This window comes from Salmo salar, chromosome ssa03 (genome assembly GCF_905237065.1).
Source record: "Salmo salar chromosome ssa03, Ssal_v3.1, whole genome shotgun sequence".
Lineage (NCBI taxonomy): Eukaryota > Metazoa > Chordata > Actinopteri > Salmoniformes > Salmonidae > Salmo > Salmo salar.
Genome location: NC_059444.1, coordinates 51,531,210 through 51,550,417, shown reverse-complemented (window position 1 = coordinate 51,550,417; position 19,208 = coordinate 51,531,210). Strand labels below are relative to the sequence as shown.

The following is a 19,208-nucleotide window of genomic DNA, read 5'->3' as shown; positions in this document are numbered from 1 at the left end:
CCAACTCCTGGACAGTCTGTGGTGCAACGTGGTATTGGTGGATGGAGCGAGACATGTTGTCCCAGATGTGCTCAATTGGATTCAGGTCTGGGGAACGGGCGGGCCAGTCCATAGCATCAATGCCTTCCTCTTGCAGGAACTGCTGACACACTCCAGCCACATGAGGTCTAGCATTGTCTTGCATTAGGAGGAACCCAGGGCCAACCGCACCAGAATATGGTCTCACAAGGGGTCTGAGGATCTCATCTCGGTACCTAATGGCAGTCAGGCTACCTCTGGCGAGCACATGGAGGGCTGTGCGGCCCCCCAAAGAAATGCCACCCTACACCATGACTGACCCACCGCCAAACCGGTCATGCTGGAGGATGTTGCAGGCAGCAGAATGTTCTCCACGGCGTCTCCAGACTCTGTGATGTCTGTCACGTGCTCAGTGTGAACCTGCTTTCATCTGTGAAGAGCACAGGGTGCCAGTGGCGAATTTGCCAATCTTGGTGTTCTCTGGCAAATGCCAAACGTCCTGCACGGTGTTGGGCTGTAAGCACAACCCCCACCTGAGGACGTCGGGCCCTCATACCACCCTCATGGAGTCTGTTTCTGACCGTTTGAGCAGACACATGCACATTTGTGGCCTGCTGGAGGTCATTTTGCAGGGCTCTGGCAGTGCTCCTCCTTGCACAAAGGCGGAGGTAGGGGTCCTGCTGCTGGGTTGTTGCCCTCCTTACGGCCTCCTCTACGTCTCCTGATGTACTGGCCTGTCTCCTGGTAGCACCTCCATGCTCTGGACACTACGCTGACAGACACAGCAAACCTTCTTGCCACAGCTCGCATTGATGTGCCAGCCTGGATGAGCTGCACTACCTGAGCCACTTGTGTGGGTTGTAGACTCCGTCTCATGCTACCACTAGAGTGAAAGCACCGCCAGCATTCAAAAGTGACCAAAACATCAGCCAGGAAGCATAGGAACTGAGAAGTGGTCTGTGGTCCCCACCTGCAGAACCACTCCTTTATTGGGGGTGTCTTGCTAATTGCCTATAATTTCCACCTGTTGTCTATTCCATTTGCACAACAGCATGTGAAATGTATTGTCAATCAGTGTTGCTTCCTAAGTGGACAGTTTGATTTCACAGATGTGTGATTGACTTGGAATTACATTGTGTTGTTTTTTTTTTTGAGCAGTGTATATAGAACTGAATACTTTTAGACAAGTAGTATTTTATTGGGTGATTTTTACTTTTACAAATTTCTATAAAGGTATCTATACTTTTACTCAAGTATGACAATTGGGTACTTTTTCCAACACTGCTGGGTTGAACCAGGGTCTGTAGTGACATGTCTAGCACTGAAATGCAGTGCCTTAGACTGCTGTGCCACTCGGGAGGCCCTAGATGAATGCAATAATTGGAAGTCACTCTGGATAAGAGCGTCTGCTAAATGACTCAAATGTAAATGTAAAATGTGTGGTAAAAATAAATAAAAATGTCCTGGGTGTGGGGAAAATAAAGTTTGTTATCACAATCAACATCACATTGGATCACTTTTATTGGGGTTCAGTTGTATTCTTTCTATTTAGCCTGCCATCCATATGGTGGCAGTAACGCATCACAGTTGGAATGTCAAACGCTGCTGAAAGTCCAAAGCAAAGAAGACTACGAAGAAGAACTAGAAACGAATCCATTTACACGCTCTGGAGGGGGGCCCTAAACGATTCGTCTTCATCCGTCAACGAAACGAACCAAGGAAATATTTTTTAACCTTTCTATCAACCTGAAGTCAATTTTAGAGTTGCGCTAGGCCCCCTCCCGAATATTGACTGAAAATAGTAGATTTCTAGATTGAATCATGGCGGATTCGAGCAACAGTGCTGCGGCGGCTGGAGCCACAGGCTCGAATACTGGTGCCGCCGGGGCTGTTGCGCCCGAGGGAGCGACTGGAGCTGCGGGGATAAAGCCCGTGTTGGAGGTGGTAAAGGGGCAGAACTTTGACGTTGGCCCCCGCTATGTCAACCTCTCGTACATCGGGGAAGGGGCCTATGGAATGGTTTGGTAAGAGAAAATACACGATGTTCGCCGTAAAAACGTTGACTTCAGTATAAAAAAAAACAAGCCAGCTAAGCTTCGTCTGAAGGCGTTGGCTAGCTCACTGCCTCCTCATATCGCCTATTAATTGACATAATAACAACCATCTGGCTGTAAACGCACAATTCTGCGCATACCCTTGTTGTGTATTCAATTGCACTAAACGTTACCACTGGTAGTGATAAACTATTTCTACGTAGTCGACTGGCTAGTTAGCAACAGATTGCCAGCGTTTGGCTCACTTAGGTAGCTAACTACATTAGTTAGGTTAGTAGGTAATTCGCTAGTAGCTAGCTACGCATTGTGGTTTTAGTATGTCCTGATGCCCACCTATTGTATCCCAGTAATGTTCACAATAGCATAAAATGAAAAATCTAGTTTATACGTCATTTTGTAGCAAACAACGCTAGCTATCTAGCTAGTTTGCAAACTAACTAGCTATATTATAACCGCAGCTCAGGCTAACTTGCTAGCTAACAACGTTATCTTACAATTAGCCACCTAACTAGCTAAGTCGCTAATAGGCGTGGTTATTATGAGGCTGCCAAATTCTTTTTCAATACAGGAAGTGGGAGGAAGTGATTGCGCAGGTCTTTGTAATCTTGATACAGTATAAACAGTTCATCGTTCACACCGCGTGAGTCGTTTTTTGATTGGCCAACTGTTACTAGCTAGTTAGTTACCGGTAGCTAACTATATAGTTCGTTGGTTAACCAACCTCACTGATACCACTTGTTTTCTTGTAGAAAATGTCTCGCGAGGTTTTCTGTGCAATGTTGCACTGTGCACAAGGTGCGCGTGAGAATTGTTTACGCAAGATCAAAGATTGCGTTTAGCTCAATTGCAGATGTTTTCATTGGTCCTTTTATGGTAAATGAAATCACACTTCACAGCTCCAGCTATATGCAGTATCAACAGTTTATCTACCACCTACCAGAGGTAGATGAACTTGATACTGCATGTCATGTCAGCGAAGCAAGTTTTGACTTGCGTGTCATGGCAAGCACGTCTTGCCATATCCAAGTTATCTAAACAATGGCAAGGTAAAGTGTTAGTTACACCATTATTTCATACTTGACATTTGTGACCAAATGCGCAACTACCTAGGGCACACCATAGCATACACACCACACTCTGAATGTAATCAAAATGGTGTATAGACGGAATATTTATTTTAACTTGTACATTTCCATGACAGTTATATTTGCTAAGTTGTTAAATATAGCCAAACTTCAATAATTCAATATGAGCCTCTCTTCTGCAATGGTTCATCTTAGTTGGTTGTCTCTTTGTGGTCATGCTCAAGTGTCAGTCAGCACTGTCACTATTATAAAGAACTGCCGTGTCATGCAATGTGCTGGGCTTATTGTGCTGGTTGTAACTGGAGCCCTCTCTTCCCCATCACTCTCTACCCCCCCCCCTCTCTTCCATCTCTCTCCCTCTCTTCTCTCTCCTCCACCCCACCCAGCTCGGCCCATGACGGCATGACGGATTCTCGCGTGGCCATTAAGAAGATCAGTCCGTTTGAGCACCAGACGTACTGCCAGCGCACCCTGAGGGAGATCAAGATCCTGCTGCGGTTCCGCCATGAGAACATCATCGGTATCAACGACATCCTGAGGGCCCGCCGCATCGAGTGCATGAGGGACGTGTATTCTTTCACCCAGAAAGGGAGGGGAAATGGGGGGATACCTAGTCAGTTGTACATCTGAATGCATTCAACTGAAATGTGTCTTCTGCATTTAACCCAACCCATCTGAATCAGAGACAGAGGCTAATGGGGAAACTGGCTGGCTCACTGAGCGTGATCTCTGCGTGTTATTAGTGGTGGGGTAGGCTAAATAAATACAACAGAATAGGCCTAATTTAAATAATAGTGATAAAGGAACCGAAATATGCTGGGTAGAGCATGCCCAGAGCTCAACAGTACCTGGATCGAAATTGGATTGGGAGAGAAGGCCAACGCTCATTTATAAAAATAAAAATAAATGTTTTTCATCCTTTCTACTCTGCAAAATTACGCAAGCATGGTTCCTCGCTCCACTCAGCTTATGCTCTGGTGTGGTATTAAAAAAATATTCTGCTTGTCTCCAGTCATGTAAAATGACTTGCATGGAATGGGTTTATCAAAGGCAATTTTTTTTCTCAGACCCGCAAATACCATGATAAATTTATGCAATGCCTTTATTATAAAGTAGGTATTTTCACCCCTACCCTTGTCTGCGGTGGTCTGCGAACCCACAGCCTTCTGGCCAGCAGCCCTGCGCACTATCAAAATTGCTACGTTGCAATGTAATGCTTACGAAACAAAAAACTTTCAAAAACTGCATATCTAAGGCTCTGGTCTGTCTTAGGAGTGAGGGTAAACGGTATGCATTTCCTCTGCTATCCACTTTGTTTAATTATTATTTGGGGTATAGGGGAGGGTCGGGTGCAAATATATTTTACTGAAGGGAGTGCCATCCATTTTAATTTCAGAGGTCTGATTTTCTCCAAGTATCCCTCATTATAAATAATGTTCAGTCCCTAAATGTTTTGCATGAGCGCAGTATTTCCTTGTTCCTAGGTTGATGAAAACAAAGGTTAATACAATGTTATAATTCCATGCTATGGAAAATAAACAAATTCATTGGACCTGCGCCGACTTGAATGTTAGCAATACGGGGGGGAGATGCGCGATATTACAATGGGTGTGTAGGCCTTTATGCTTTCTAAAACTCCGCTAGAAATTCACACTTAATACATGGAATTGGTTACGGTCATGTTCAAATGGATATGTGGTTGTTGGTAACTGTCATATACCTCCTCATCCTCGTTTGTCCCTTTGAATGGCGCCCCCTGCTGGTTCCCAGCTATATAGTGCTGCACCTCATGGAGACAGACCTTTACAAGCTTAGATCTAACAGAATTTACATGGGTTATGGTTTGGTCCCTCTCTGTTCGTTAGGCTCCTTAGCCCCTTGTTTCCCAGCTACATAGTGCAGGACCTGATGGAGACAGACCTGTACAAGCTCCTGAAGACCCAGATGTTGAGCAACGACCATACCTGCTACTTCCTGTACCAGATCCTGAGAGGCTTGAAGTACATCCACTCTGCCAACGTGCTGCACCGTGACCTCAAGCCCTCCAACCTGCTCATCAACACCACCTGCGACCTCAAGGTAATAATAACCAGAATACTACTACTAACCCTATATCTATAATACTACTACTGCTAACTCCAACACTATAACTGCAGTACTACTACTTACTCCAACTGTGACCTCAAGGCACAGTTAGCTACCCCCTATCCATCGATCTAATATCAGGGACAATATTTATAAAGCGTTTCAGAGTACAAGTGCTGTTCTATGGTCAGTTTTGCCTTGTCAATTAATAGACAGGAGGCTCCTGATCCTAGATCAGCACTTTTTCTCTGAGACGCTTATGAATACGCCCATGGGAAATCTAACCGTGGACCAATGGTTAGGGTCCATTGTGTGAAGAAAATGATCTACTCTGTAACCAGAAGAGGGCTTAGTGGGGATTTGCTGGTGTGAACAGGCCTGTATTTATTCAGATTCTTTTGGAAAACGTTTTGTATGTGTTTCTGCATGCTTCTCTGCGTATTTTAACGACCCTCCTCTGTCAGATCTGTGACTTTGGGCTGGCACGGATAGCTGACCCAGAGCATGACCACACAGGCTTCCTGACAGAGTACGTGGCTACGCGCTGGTACAGGGCCCCTGAGATCATGCTCAACTCCAAGGTGTGTGTGTGGACTGTGCATTGATTCCATGTCTGTGGACCATGTTTTCTCTGTCAGCCTACTCCTAGTTCTTTGATAGTACTAACACATGAATTCACATTCACACTAACTCCGTGTGTGTTGTTCAGGGCTACTCCAAGTCCATTGATATCTGGTCAGTGGGCTGCATCCTGGCTGAGATGCTGTCCAACAGGCCCATCTTCCCTGGGAAGCATTACCTGGACCAGCTCAACCACATACTGGGTGAGAGAGACATGTTGCGACCCAAATGGCAGCCTAATCCCTAGCTAGTGCACTTCTTTTGACCAGAGCCTTATGGGCCCTAGTCAAAAGTAGTGCACAATAAAGGGAGTAGGGTGCGACACTCGCTCAAATTTTTGCATGAGTTGCTGTATGCTCTTTTCCGAAATACCCTTTGGAACTATCCTTGACTTTGGCTTCTGTCTGTGAGAAGGGTGGACATGGCTAAACTTACCTGAACTGGCCATATACACTGAACAAAAATATAAACTCCACATGCAACAATTTCAAAGATTCTGAGTTAACTTTTGTATATTGAAATCAGTCATTTGAAATGCATTCAGTAGGCCCTAATCTATGGATTTCACATGACTGGGAATACAGATATGCATCTGTTGATACCTTACAAAAAAGGTAGGGGCATAGATCAGAAAACCAGTCAGTATCTGGTGTGACCACTGTTTGCCTCATGCAGTGTGACATCTCCTTTGCATAAGGTTGATGAGGATGTTGATTGTGGTCTGTGGAATGTTGTCCCACTGCTCTTCAATGGCTGTGCGAAGTTTCTGGATATTGGCAGGAAGTGGGTGACATGTCTGGTGAGCGTGCAGGCTGTGGAAGAGCGGGGACATTTTCAGCTTGTGTTCGTTGTGTGTAGCTTATGCCTGCCCATACCATAACCCCACCGCCACCATGGAGCGCTCTGTTGACATCCGCAAACCGCTCGCCCACACGACGCCATAGACTCTGTCTGCTGTCAGCCCGGTACAGTTGAAACCGGGATTCATCGGTGAAGAGCACACTTTTCCAGCGTGCCAGTGGCCATCAAAGGTGAGCAGTTTCCCGCTGAACTCGGTTACGACGCTGAACTGCAGTCAGGTCAAGACCCTAGTGAGGACGACGAGCACACAGATGAGCTTCCCTGAGATGGTTTCTGACAGTTTGTGCAGACATTCTTTGGTTGTGCAAACCCATAGTTTCATTGGGTGGCTGGTTTCAGACGATCGTGCAGGTGAGGAAGCGGAATTTGAATATCCTGCTTCCACGTGGTCTGCGCTTGTGAGGCCGGTTGGATGTACTGTCAAATTCTCTAAAACCACACGGTAGAGAAATTAACATTAAACTCTCCGGAAACAGCTCTGGTGGACATTCCTGCAGTCAGCGCGCCAATTGCACGTTCCCTCAACATGAGACATCTGTGGCATTGTGTTGTGTGACAAAACGTCACATTTTAGTTTCCATTTTCAAAGCATTTCAACTGTTTGCTACGTTGTGTCCTACTGAACAGGACCCAGGTGTAAAGTGTGTGATTGGTTGTGCAGGCATCCTTGGCTCTCCCACTCCAGATGACCTGAACTGCATCATCAACATGAAGGCCAGGAACTACCTGCAGTCTCTGCCTGAGAAACCCAAGATCCCTTGGAACAAGCTGTTCCCCAAGGCGGACAGCAAGGGTAGAACGCACACACGCGCACACACACACATTATTACATTATAGTCATTTATCTTACCCAGAGTGACTTAGTGCATTCATCTTAGGGTCACTAGGTAAGACAGTCATAGTAAGTAAAACTTCCTCAATAATGCAACAATCAGCAAAGTCAGTGCAGTGTTTAGTGTAAGAAAGGCAAGTAAAACAGGATTGTTAGTTTATTTCACACATGCTCACATGCATGTGCGCACACATTCACATGTTAACACACACAAATTGCAGACATTCAGATTTCAAATACATTTGCAAGTATTACATGCATACACGCCCTCACACTTTCCCTTTTCCCAGCTTCACTAGCGGTCCCTGTTCTCCTAGTCAGGTGTGAGCTTCGGTACACCATGTAGACTTCAACCTAGTTAAAATGGTGACATTAGGTGTCTCCTTCCCTTTCATGTGGTATTTATGGATAATCCATTGATTTTGGAAAGAACTATCCGTTTAAAGGTCATGAACAGTAAAAATCATGTTTTTCATGAGTTGTTTTGTGTATCACAAAATGATCTTGAGATTATTTTACTGCGACACTGCTCACTGCATCCAAGTTGATTGATGTAAGTGTTTGAAAGAGCTGTCAGTCAAGGTGAGTTAATGAATGTAAGCTCCACACTCACTCAGCCTCTTTTCAAACTTCCTGGTAGTTAGCCATGAGGGGAAGTTTCATTTTTATCAAATGTTGAGTATTTCTATCCAAAACAAATATAGGTGTTATTTTAGTAACTCAAAAGGCTTTTACATGGGAATCAGAATGACTGTTCGAGACATTTTAACAACGCCCCGTCTCTCCCTCCTCTCCTCCCTCCAGCTCTGGACCTGCTGGGCCGCATGTTGACCTTTAACCCTATCAAGCGCATCACGGTAGAGGAGGCCCTGGCTCATCCCTATCTGGAGCAGTACTACGACCCCACTGACGAGGTATGACCGCAGCAGCCCACCCTCACATACAGTAGTGCCCTCACATACTCAGGTGCCCTGTCCAGAAACCATCAGTCCTTTTTCACATGAAATTCTTTACCCTGGTTTGGTTTCCTGAAGCATTTTGAGAATACAACAAAATGTGTTTTGCTTTCACAACACCTAAAAATAGACCACATTTTACGTGACTGGGCACAGTGCGCAATTTGACTAGGCTACTGATAGACGTGTAACAGTTCACAAAACCCACACTAGCACGGAACTTGTCATATCCCACTCTGGGCTAATGTGTTGGGCTGTCCCTGCTAGGTAGCTCTCTGTAGCCCTGGCAGTCCGTCCACACAGTATGTAGGAAGTGCAACAAGGTGCGTTGGATAATTCATTGACAACTTCGACTTCAGCTTGCTTATATAGAGTAGGTACTACTTGTTTGCTGAAATGGGTGCGAGAGGGCGAAGTTCATGATGTGGCGCAAGCACTTTCAAAAGGTGCTGAAACACCCTATTCTTCTCAACCACTGAGAATGGACTCGCATCCGTGGCTATAAACGAACCTGTCGCTCTTGTCATGTCTTTGGCCCGGTCAGAATCAGCTGCGAAGGGCTGTTTCAATGCAGAGGGGAGACCAAGGTGGGTCTCGTTTCCGTCTTGCTCCAGTGGTAGGAATACTGGGGTGATATCGGCCTGTCAAAATCAAATCCAATTTTATTGGTGTCATACACATTTAGCAGATGTTATTTCAGGTGTAGTGAAATGCTAGTGTTCCTAGCTCCAACAGTGCAGTAATATCTAACAATACACACATCTAAAAGTACAATTATGGAATTTAGAAATATTAGGATGAGCAGTGTCGGAGTCCAGAGTGTGTATGTATGTCATGCTATGTATGGACAGTGTGGGTACAATATTTAGTATATTTGTAGAATACATAGGATAGAAGTGTGTGTGTATATATAAAATATTTTTTTACAGCAATAGTTATTAAATTGGATGGCATTACCTAGAATACAGTATATACACTGCTCAAAAAAATAAAGGGAACACTTAAACAACACAATGTAACTCCAAGTCAATCACATTTCTGTGAAATCAAACTGTCCACTTAGGAAGCAACACTGATTGACAATACATTTCACATGCTGTTGTGCAAATGGAATAGACAACAGGTTGAAATTATAGGCAATTAGCAAGACACCCCCAATAAAGGAATGGTTCTGCAGGTGGGGACCACAGACCACTTCTCAGTTCCTATGCTTCCTGGCTGATGTTTTGGTCACTTTTGAATGCTGGCGGTGCTTTCACTCTAGTGGTAGCATGAGACGGAGTCTACAACCCACACAAGTGGCTCAGGTAGTGCAGCTCATCCAGGATGGCACATCAATGCGAGCTGTGGCAAGAAGGTTTGCTGTGTCTGTCAGCGTAGTGTCCAGAGCATGGAGGCGCTACCAGGAGACAGGCCAGTACATCAGGAGACGTGGAGGGCAACAACCCAGCAGCAGGACCGCTACCTCCACCTTTGTGCAAGGAGGAGCAGGAGAAGCACTGCCAGAGCCCTGCAAAATGACCTCCAGCAGGCCACAAATGTGCATGTGTCTGCTCAAACGGTCAGAAACAGACTCCATGAGGGTGGTATGAGGGCCTGACGTCCACAGGTGGGGGTTGTGCTTACAGCCCAACACCGTGCAGGACGTTTGGTATTTGCCAGAGAACACCAAGATTGGCAGATTCGCCACTGGCGCCCTGTGCTCTTCACAGATGAAAGCAGGTTCACACTGAGCACATGTGACAGACGTGACAGAGTCTGGAGACGCCGTGGAGAACGTTCTGCTGCCTGCAACATCCTCCAGCATGACCGGTTTGGCGGTGGGTCAGTCATGGTGTGGGGTGGCATTTCTTTGGGGGGCCGCACAGCCCTCCATGTGCTCGCCAGAGGTAGCCTGACTGCCATTAGGTACCGAGATGAGATCCTCAGACCCCTTGTGAGACCATATGCTGGTGCGGTTGGCCCTGGGTTCCTCCTAATGCAAGACAATGCTAGACCTCATGTGGCTGGAGTGTGTCAGCAGTTCCTGCAAGAGGAAGGCATTGATGCTATGGACTGGCCCGCCCATTCCCCAGACCTGAATCCAATTGAGCACATCTGGGACATGATGTCTCGCTCCATCCACCAATGCCACGTTGCACCACAGACTGTCCAGGAGTTGGCGGATGCTTTAGTCCAGGTCTGGGAGGAGATCCCTCAGGAGACCATCCGCCACCTCATCAGGAGCATGCCCAGGCGTTGTAGGGAGGTCATACAGGCACGTGGAGGCCACACACACTACTGAGCCTCATTTTGACTTGTTTTAAGGACATTACATCAAAGTTGGATCAGCCTGTAGTGTGGTTTTCCACTTTAATTTTGAGTGTGACTCCAAATCCAGACCTCCATGGGTTGATAAATTGGATTTCCATTGATTTATTTTTGTGTGATTTGTTGTCAGCACATTCAACTATGTAAAGAAAAAAGTATTTAATAAGATTATTTCTTTCATTCAGATCTAGGATGTGTTGTTTAAGTGTTCCCTTTATTTTTTTGAGCAGAATACATATGAAATGAGTAAAACAGTATCCAAACATTATTAAAGTGACCAGTGTTCCATTATTGAAGTGACCAGTGATTCCATGTCTGTACATAGGGCAGAAGCCTCCAAGGTGCAGGGTTGAGTAACTGTGGTAGCCGGCTAGTTACAGTGGCTTAGTACCAGGCGGTGATACAGTCCGACAGGATGCTCTCAATGGTGCATCTGTTAGTTTTGTTAAGGTCTTAGGGGCCAAGCCAAATTTCTTCAGCCTCCTGATGTTGAAGAGGCGATGTTGCTCCTTCTTCACCACACTGTTTGAGGTGTTGGCAGCTGCATAAGCTATTGTATTTGAGCAGTGGCAACATACTCTCTCTGTCCATTGCCGTTATAATCTACTGGGAAGCCAACATTTTCCCAAACTGGAGATTTTAAATGATGGAGAATCCTCCTGGTTTATCGATCCCACCACTCGCCATTGTACAAAATTAGGTCCCAGCTGCGCATCACAAAAGGACAGTTTGAAATGCACCAATTTAAGATTTTATTTTTGATTACAATGTTCACATAGGATCTAGTTGTTTCAACAGAATAGCCTGAAATATTTTTTTTCAGCTCAGATTTACTCGAGGCATACAACGCAACGTACTCATAGCCTATAGGCCTAGTGTTTTTATTGTATTTTCTTTCATTTACTTATTTGGGTTCGCAGTGCGGACCAAACCGAGGTCCCTGTACTGAACGGTTCAGTACGAATATGGGTACCGTTGCTCCCCTCGCTACTGATATTCCCTAGGGTTGTTAGTTTGACACAGAAGAAGAGGACGCATCAGTTGTCACAAAATTAGATTTTCAGAAGGTAGAAAGTAATATGAGCAACAACAAAAAAAAGTGAATCGGCAATTCTTAACGTTTGAAACGATTTTCTGACCGTTGCATGCTGCATTTGGATCGGTTTGGGGACTGATGCGTATCGGTGAATCGTTACATCCCTACGGATCAGGGTATCAAACGCTCCAGGATCAGATGTGAAAGCGCCCTAAGGTGTTTGTTAGGAGTTGTTGTATACTGTTATTACACTTAACAAAATATACTAAACAAAAATATAAATGCAACATGCAACAATTTCAATGACTTCAGTGAGTTACAGTTTGTAAAAGGAAATCAGCCAAATTAAGAATGTATTAGGCCCTAATCTATGGATTTCACATGACTGGGCAGGACATTGGCCCACCCACTGGGGAACCAGTCCCAGCCAATCAGAAGGAGTTTTTCCCCTGCAAAAGAAGCTTTATTACAGACAGAAATACTCCTCAGTTTCATCAGCTGTCCGGGTGGCTGCTCTGACGATCCTGCAGGTGAAGAAGCCGGATGTAGAGGTCCTGGGCTGGTGTGGTCTGTAGTTGAGGCCGGTTGGACGTACTGCCAAATTCTCTAAAACGACAGAGGTGTCTTATGGTAGAGAAATGAACATTTTAAATTCTCTGTCAACAGCTCTGGCGGGCATTCCTGCAGTCAGCATGCCAATTGCATTCTCCCTCAACTTGAGACATCTGTGGCATTGTGACACAACTGCACATTTTAGTCACCTTTTATTGTCCCCAGCACAAGGTGCACCTGTGTAATGATCATGCTTCCTGATATGCCACACCGGGTGGATGGATTATCTTGGCAAATGAGAAATGTTCACTAACGGGAATGCAAACAAATTTGTGAACAAAATATTAGAGAAATACGTTTTTTTGTACGTATGGAACATTTCTGTGATCTTTTATTTCAGCTCATGAAACATGGGACCAACACTTTACATGTTGCGTTGATAGTTTTGTTCAGTGTATAAACGCAACATGCAACAATTTCAAAGATTTTACTGAGTTACAGTTCATTTAAGGAAATCAGTCGATTTGAAATAAGCTAATTAGGCCCTGATCTATGGATTTCACATGACTGGGAATACAGATATGCATCTGACACCCTAAAGAGAAAGGAGAGAAAAAGAAGTAGGAGGGTGGATCAGAAAACCAGTCGGTATCTGGTGTGATCACCGTTTGCCTCATGCAGTGCGACATCTCCTTTGCATAAAGTTGATGAGGCTGTTGATTGTGGCCTGTGGAATGTTGTCCCACTGCTCTTCAATGGCTGTGCGAAGTTGCTGGACTTTGGCAGGAACTGGAACACGCTGTGAGCATCCCTAACATGCTCAATGGGTGACATGTCTGGTGAGTATGCAGGCTGTGGAAGAACTGGGACATTTTCAGCTTCCAGGAATTGTGTACAGATACACAATTATCATGCTGAAACATGAGGTGATGGTGGCAGATGAATGGCACGACAATGGGTCTCAGGATCTCGACACGGTATCTCTGCATTCAAATTGCCATCGATAAAATGCAATTGTGTTCGTAGCTTTTGCTTGCCCATACCAGAACCCCACCGCCAACATGGGGCTCTCAGTTCACACGTTAAAATCAGCAAACCGCTTGCCCATACAACGCCATACTGTCTGCCATCTGCCCGGTACAGATGAAACCGGGATTCATTGGTGAAGAGCACACTTTTCCACCGTGCCAGTGGCCATCGAAGGTGAGCAGTTGCCCACTGAACTCAGTTACTACGCCGAACTGCAGTCAGGTCAAGACACGGTTGAGGACAATGAGCACACAGAGGAGCTTCCCTGAGACTGTTTCTGACAATTTGTGCAGAAATTCTTCCCTTGTGCAAACCCACAATTTCATCAGCTGCCCGGTTGGCTGGTTTCAGATGATTCCGCTGGTGAAGAAACCGGCTGTGGAGGTACTGGGCTGGCATGGTTACACGTGGTCTGGAGTTGAGGTCGGTTGGACATACTGCCATATTCTCTAAAATGACGTTGGAGGTGGCTTGTGGTAGAGAAATTAACATTAAATTCTCTGGCAACAGCTTTGATGGACATTACTACAGTCAGCACGCCAATTGCATATTCCCTCAACTTGAGACATCTGTGGCATTGTGTTGTGACAACTACACATTTTACAGGGGCCTTTTATTGTCCACATCACAAGGTGCTCCTGTGTAATGATCATGCTGTTTAATCAGCTTCTTAATATGCGACACCTGTCAGGTGGATGGCTTATCTTGGCAAAGGAGAAATGCTCACTAATATGGATGTAAACATTTGAAAGAAAGAAGCTTTTTGTGAGTATGAAAAATTCAGGGCTTTTTCATTTCAGGTCATGAAGCACGGGACCAACTTTGCATGTTGCGTTTTTTAAATATTTTTGATCAGTGTAGTATTTTCATTGTGTGTAGCCTGTAGCAGAGGAGCCGTTCACCTTCACCATGGAGCTGGATGACCTGCCTAAGGAGAAGCTGAAGGAGCTCATCTTTGAGGAGACGTTCCGCTTCCAGGCCACCTACCAGGGCTCCTGAGACATAGAGGTACACACACATACATACACTCACATCACTCCATAACGGTTACTAGACCTTTGAAAAAGATAGGTGGGCATTCTGCAACACTTTTATATGTGATTTTTGTCTCGTCATTTTCATCTCCTGTTCATGTCTGTTTCAGCTTTGAAGACGAGTGACAAAGCCACACGGAGACTCCAAATGACAAGATACAAAAAAAACATATATACAGCATACAAAAAAAAGGACCAGAAACATGTACATTTTTAAGTATTTTTTTTGGCGGGGAAGCAGTTTTTTTGGTGGGGGGGGACTGTTGTCTACTTAAAGGAAAGATTCACCCATTTTGAATTATTGTTTTTGTGCATCTCAGCAACGTTCTATTGATTCCTGGGTTTTTTTCATGTGAAATTTGGATGGTGTGTCGTAGCATTGCTATAAAGTCGCTCTCACGACACTGGAAGTTAATAGGAATTCGACTTTTAGATCGCAAAAACGCTTATCATACATGTCATATTTGTCTCGGATGAGCCATTGATCATATTTTTTGCGATATTCCCACCTTGAGAAATGTGTAATTAAATAGAGGGTCCACCACATCTCCTATTTGTCTGCCTCTTTAGTCCATGGTGCATTTCATGGTGCTATTGCTTATGTCATATTAGGTTAAACATGGTGAGAGAGTACAATTTTACAACTAACTATTTCACATGCTGGTATTGACTCTGGTATTATTGTCTAGCTAGCTAGCTTGCCAGCCAGTCCATAGAGAGAGCATTGCATTGTGGGTTTTGTTGTTGAATTGAGCTGCAACAGATATCCCACAAGATTTTCACATGTTGCTACCAACCTTATTATAAAAAAAATTTTTATGAAAATTTGTTCACAAAAATACTGTCCTCACGTTAGTGTTATTTAACACTGTAAATTATAGGAATGAATGATTTTGGGTGGATATTTCCTTTAAGTACTACTGCGCTCATTTTAACCACCATCAGGAGACTCTTCTCTCTTTCTCTTCTTTTACTGCTTTCTGCGAGGAGTGTGTACTGTTTAAAAAGCAAGAACTTAATCTGACCAACTCTATTTACCACTCTCGTCCCTGTGAGCCTTTTCTCTTTTTCCCCTCTCTGTAAATCTGTGTTCTTTCCATCTCTTTCTCACTAGTCACAGTATATGTTACTGTATTAACCTACACCTTAACTGTCTGTCTTGCTCCATGGAATTATTGTTTGAGAAAGAAATAGACAGGCGCTAGTTAGATGTGTACATATAAATGGTTTTGTTTGAGTGATCTCGTGGAGGTTTGGTTTGTACACCGTTATTTGAATGTTTATGAACAGTCAGGAGTCGTATTTGTATGTTTTGAAGTTTATATTTGAGAGATTTTTGTTTGTTTTTTGGAACATTGATTTCTAGACATGCTTTACTTGCGAAACAAACATCCTATGTTTTAACGGCATGTTGGTGGTTTTATATTTTGTTATCTTTTTCTTCTTTTGTTTAGAAATATGTATGTTGTTAATCTAAATGAACACGCATTCATGCTTGAAATGTACCAAAGTGGCAAAGGTAGAGTGGGATGGAGGCATGGAGAGATGAGGAATGGCTTGAATCGTCTTTGTACTGTAACCCACAGCTGGTTTATCTCCATCCTCACTTATTCAAAGAGGACGTCAGAGTTTTCAGATAGAAATACATGGCCTAGAACAGTGATTCCCTATTCTCTGTGCTAGTCTCTGACTCCCTAACACCGATCAGCAACATGCCACAGACCCTCACCGGTCCTAAAATGGGAGGTTAAAGAAAAACGGCAATCTTTTTTGAAGAGGAGTGCCTATAGTATGTTTCTCTTCTCCCAAAACAAAATGTCACTAAATTCAACTTGAAATCTGCCACCATATTAGAAAATTCAAATTTCTCCTCTCTGCCTATTTGCCATTCCCCTCTCTCTCCTCCCTTCATGTGTCTGTTATTGTTTCAGGGAGGACAGTGATTTGTAAATACTCTATTCAGTTATTTAGTTGTGGAGGGTGGCAGGCAGAATCAGCAGATATATGACTGATATTTACTTTACGCTTGTGTTAAACTGAATGGTTGCCACGGTTATGGTGTCTACGGTAATTAGTGGCTGATTTTGCTCTTTGTTTCCTTCTAATGTGCCGTGTTTCATGGTGGGCTTCGCTCAGAGCTTAACGCATCGCTGTCACATTTTCCACTCACATCTAACAGTGGACCGCTTCATTTTGACGTAGCACATCCTTAGCACCTCAGAAGCTATAAGCCTCTATTCATGGTAGAAGTGGCCCTACTTTCAGATCTGGGATCAGTTTAGCCTCTTCTAATCCTTATGTTTGGCCATTTAGAGGAGGCGGAGAGTAAGTATGAGTCCAGGGCTGTGTTCAGTAAGTTTTTTTTACGTTCAATTGAACGGACACAATGCTGTTGGGGAACGCTATCAGCATGGCTACTGCCCTTTAAAAAACGCTGTCAGTTATGAGCAAACGTACCTGTCTGTTCAAGAATATTTTGGGGAAACGTGTCGGTGAGTACAAACCGTTCCGCAACGTAGCAAATGTTAAAGCGAACTGAACGCACCTCTGATGGATCAGTGCATATGGGCAGTATCATCCATTCCACACACCCCAATTACCAGCCATGCTTTACTCAAAGGGCTTTCCCCCTCAGGTCCCACCCACCACCCTTTTATCTCGCTTTTGATTGGCCGAGACCTACCAAACCACATCCCAGGTTGGCTGCCATTTGCTTACTCATTTAATTTTTCTCTTATTTCCTGCTGTAAATAGTTTTTGTTTCCTCCCCCCCCCTCCCTCAATGATTACTGTCCCCTCCCCAATCATGGCTAGAAATGAAAGCAGATCTGATTTTAAAGTGGAGGAGCATTGCTTGAGTGACATCTGTCAGTCATGTTGGGGGAAGAGGGGTTACTTGCGTCAATCATGTTTCTCAATCAGCGCACCTGCACTTTGCCACGCTAACCAAACTTTTTCCCCTTCTGTTTTTTTCTTGTTTTCTTTTTTTCAACTGTTTTAGTCTTAAGTCAAGACATCAGCCTACTCTTTTGCGCTTACTTCAATTTGTTCTTTCCTCCCTCTTTAATCTGCTTGCTTTTCTGGGCAGATTTTTCATGGAAGCTCACTGGAGCCCGTCACACTTTGAGTGTGTGCGTGTCGAAAGTGTCTTAACACACATTTGCAGTGGACCCCCCCCCCCTGGTCCGCGCTGTTTCTTTGTGTGTGTCTGTATAGTCTGTGGTTGAAACACAGCAGACACTACTCCAATCGGCAGTGTGTATGTGTCCCTCTGCGTCTGTTTTTTAAAATCTTTTTGAAACGCACTCCAGAGGCTTTCCCGTTATTTCTATCTGCATGTTTGGATACTTGTGACCTGTCTGTGGTTCTCTGACCAAAAGCTGCTTACTATCCCCCAACCCCTTTTTACCCCCCCACCAGCGACACGACCCAACTGACCGCCAGTCTCAACGGAGAACCATGCGAATGAACCAACGGGACCATGTTTGCAATACGCAATCACTCACTTTTTTTCACAGACACGCGCATACACACATCCTTGCACACAAACACACCACATATGCACGGTGCACACAATACATGAAGAAAAACAATGCATAGTCAGGCCGGTTTCTAAATAATGTCCTTTTTAAATGGCTGTTCTTATTATTGCTATCGTTGTTAGTGGTGGTCTTTTTTTTTTTTTAACATAAGGGAGTTGTATCTTTTTCTTTTGTATTAATGTTTTTATTTCTCTTTTGTTTCTCTTATGGGTGTGCTATAACTGGCAGTGTTTTCACTCTTTCTGGAATCTATTTTCCCCCATTTTATTCTTTTAAATGAAGATGATATGCCATACGAGTAGGTTGTCAGAGATATGAGCTATTGAGGGTTATCGTCTATGTATATTCTATGGGTATTATGAATTAAACAATTAACAAAGAAACAAAATTATATACATATAATAAATAAAATTCCTGATACTGGTAAACTGTGTATTGATTTTCTTGATGTCTTATGGTCTGTCCTTCTTCGTGGTACTGAATGGCAGTGTGGGCAGCGTTTTATAGAAACGTCTTTAGGATAATAGTGAATTTACCAGTAATGTTAGCTGTTAATGTGTCACAACATGCTTGTAAGCGCAACCTCCTCCCTCCACTTCTCCTGTTCCAAGCCAAGTTGTCTGTCGTGTTGGACAACTATTCCTACTCCTTTTCCCTCCTTGGCATGTCTCTGCATGGGTTCGATAGTCTCCCACAGGTCTCAGCCTCTTTACTTCGTCAAGGTTTGGGGATAGGTAAAGCAAGGCTAGACTTTAGTTTAATAGCTAATGCAGGATTGAGTGACCGACTGCATTTGATATACTGGTTGGTTGCGAAAGGTAAAGGGCACCAGACTGTCTTACTTTTTATTTTTTTTAATAGTACCTGCTTAAACTGGACCTTGGATTGTGTGGCCATGTCAGTTGAGGAAGGAATGCTATACTGGGGAGGGAAAGATTATTTCTCTAGCATACAGGCTATGCTGTTGCTTCTCTCTGATTTATCTAGTTCAGTCACCTGTTTGCTACCCTTCAGCATTTCTATTGATGTAAACAACGCTGCGGTATACAGTATTCTGCTGAAGTTGCATGCCTGCTTGTGAAAGCGCATTTTACATAGCTTTTGACACCTATTCTTTGTTAAGTACACTGTGTGTTTGCGCCTGTGTCTGATAATGAGTTTACATACACATCCTTTGTTAAATAAAAGGTGCC

At 44.1% G+C, this 19,208-nt stretch overlaps 1 protein-coding gene across 1 annotated transcript; it reads left to right on the top strand.

The window, feature by feature from the left end:
* Window positions 1-1,638: 1,638 nt before the first annotated feature.
* Window positions 1,639-18,443, top strand: LOC106600714 (mitogen-activated protein kinase 1). The gene is made up of 9 exons (XM_014192283.2): window positions 1,639-2,042; window positions 3,544-3,726; window positions 5,047-5,236; window positions 5,707-5,823; window positions 5,952-6,066; window positions 7,386-7,517; window positions 8,361-8,470; window positions 14,319-14,447; window positions 14,584-18,443. The coding sequence occupies exons 1-8, from the start codon at window positions 1,840-1,842 to the stop codon at window positions 14,436-14,438; spliced, it is 1,170 nt and encodes a 389-aa protein (XP_014047758.1). The 5' UTR covers window positions 1,639-1,839; the 3' UTR covers window positions 14,439-14,447; window positions 14,584-18,443.
* The last annotated feature ends 765 nt before the right edge of the window (window positions 18,444-19,208 follow it).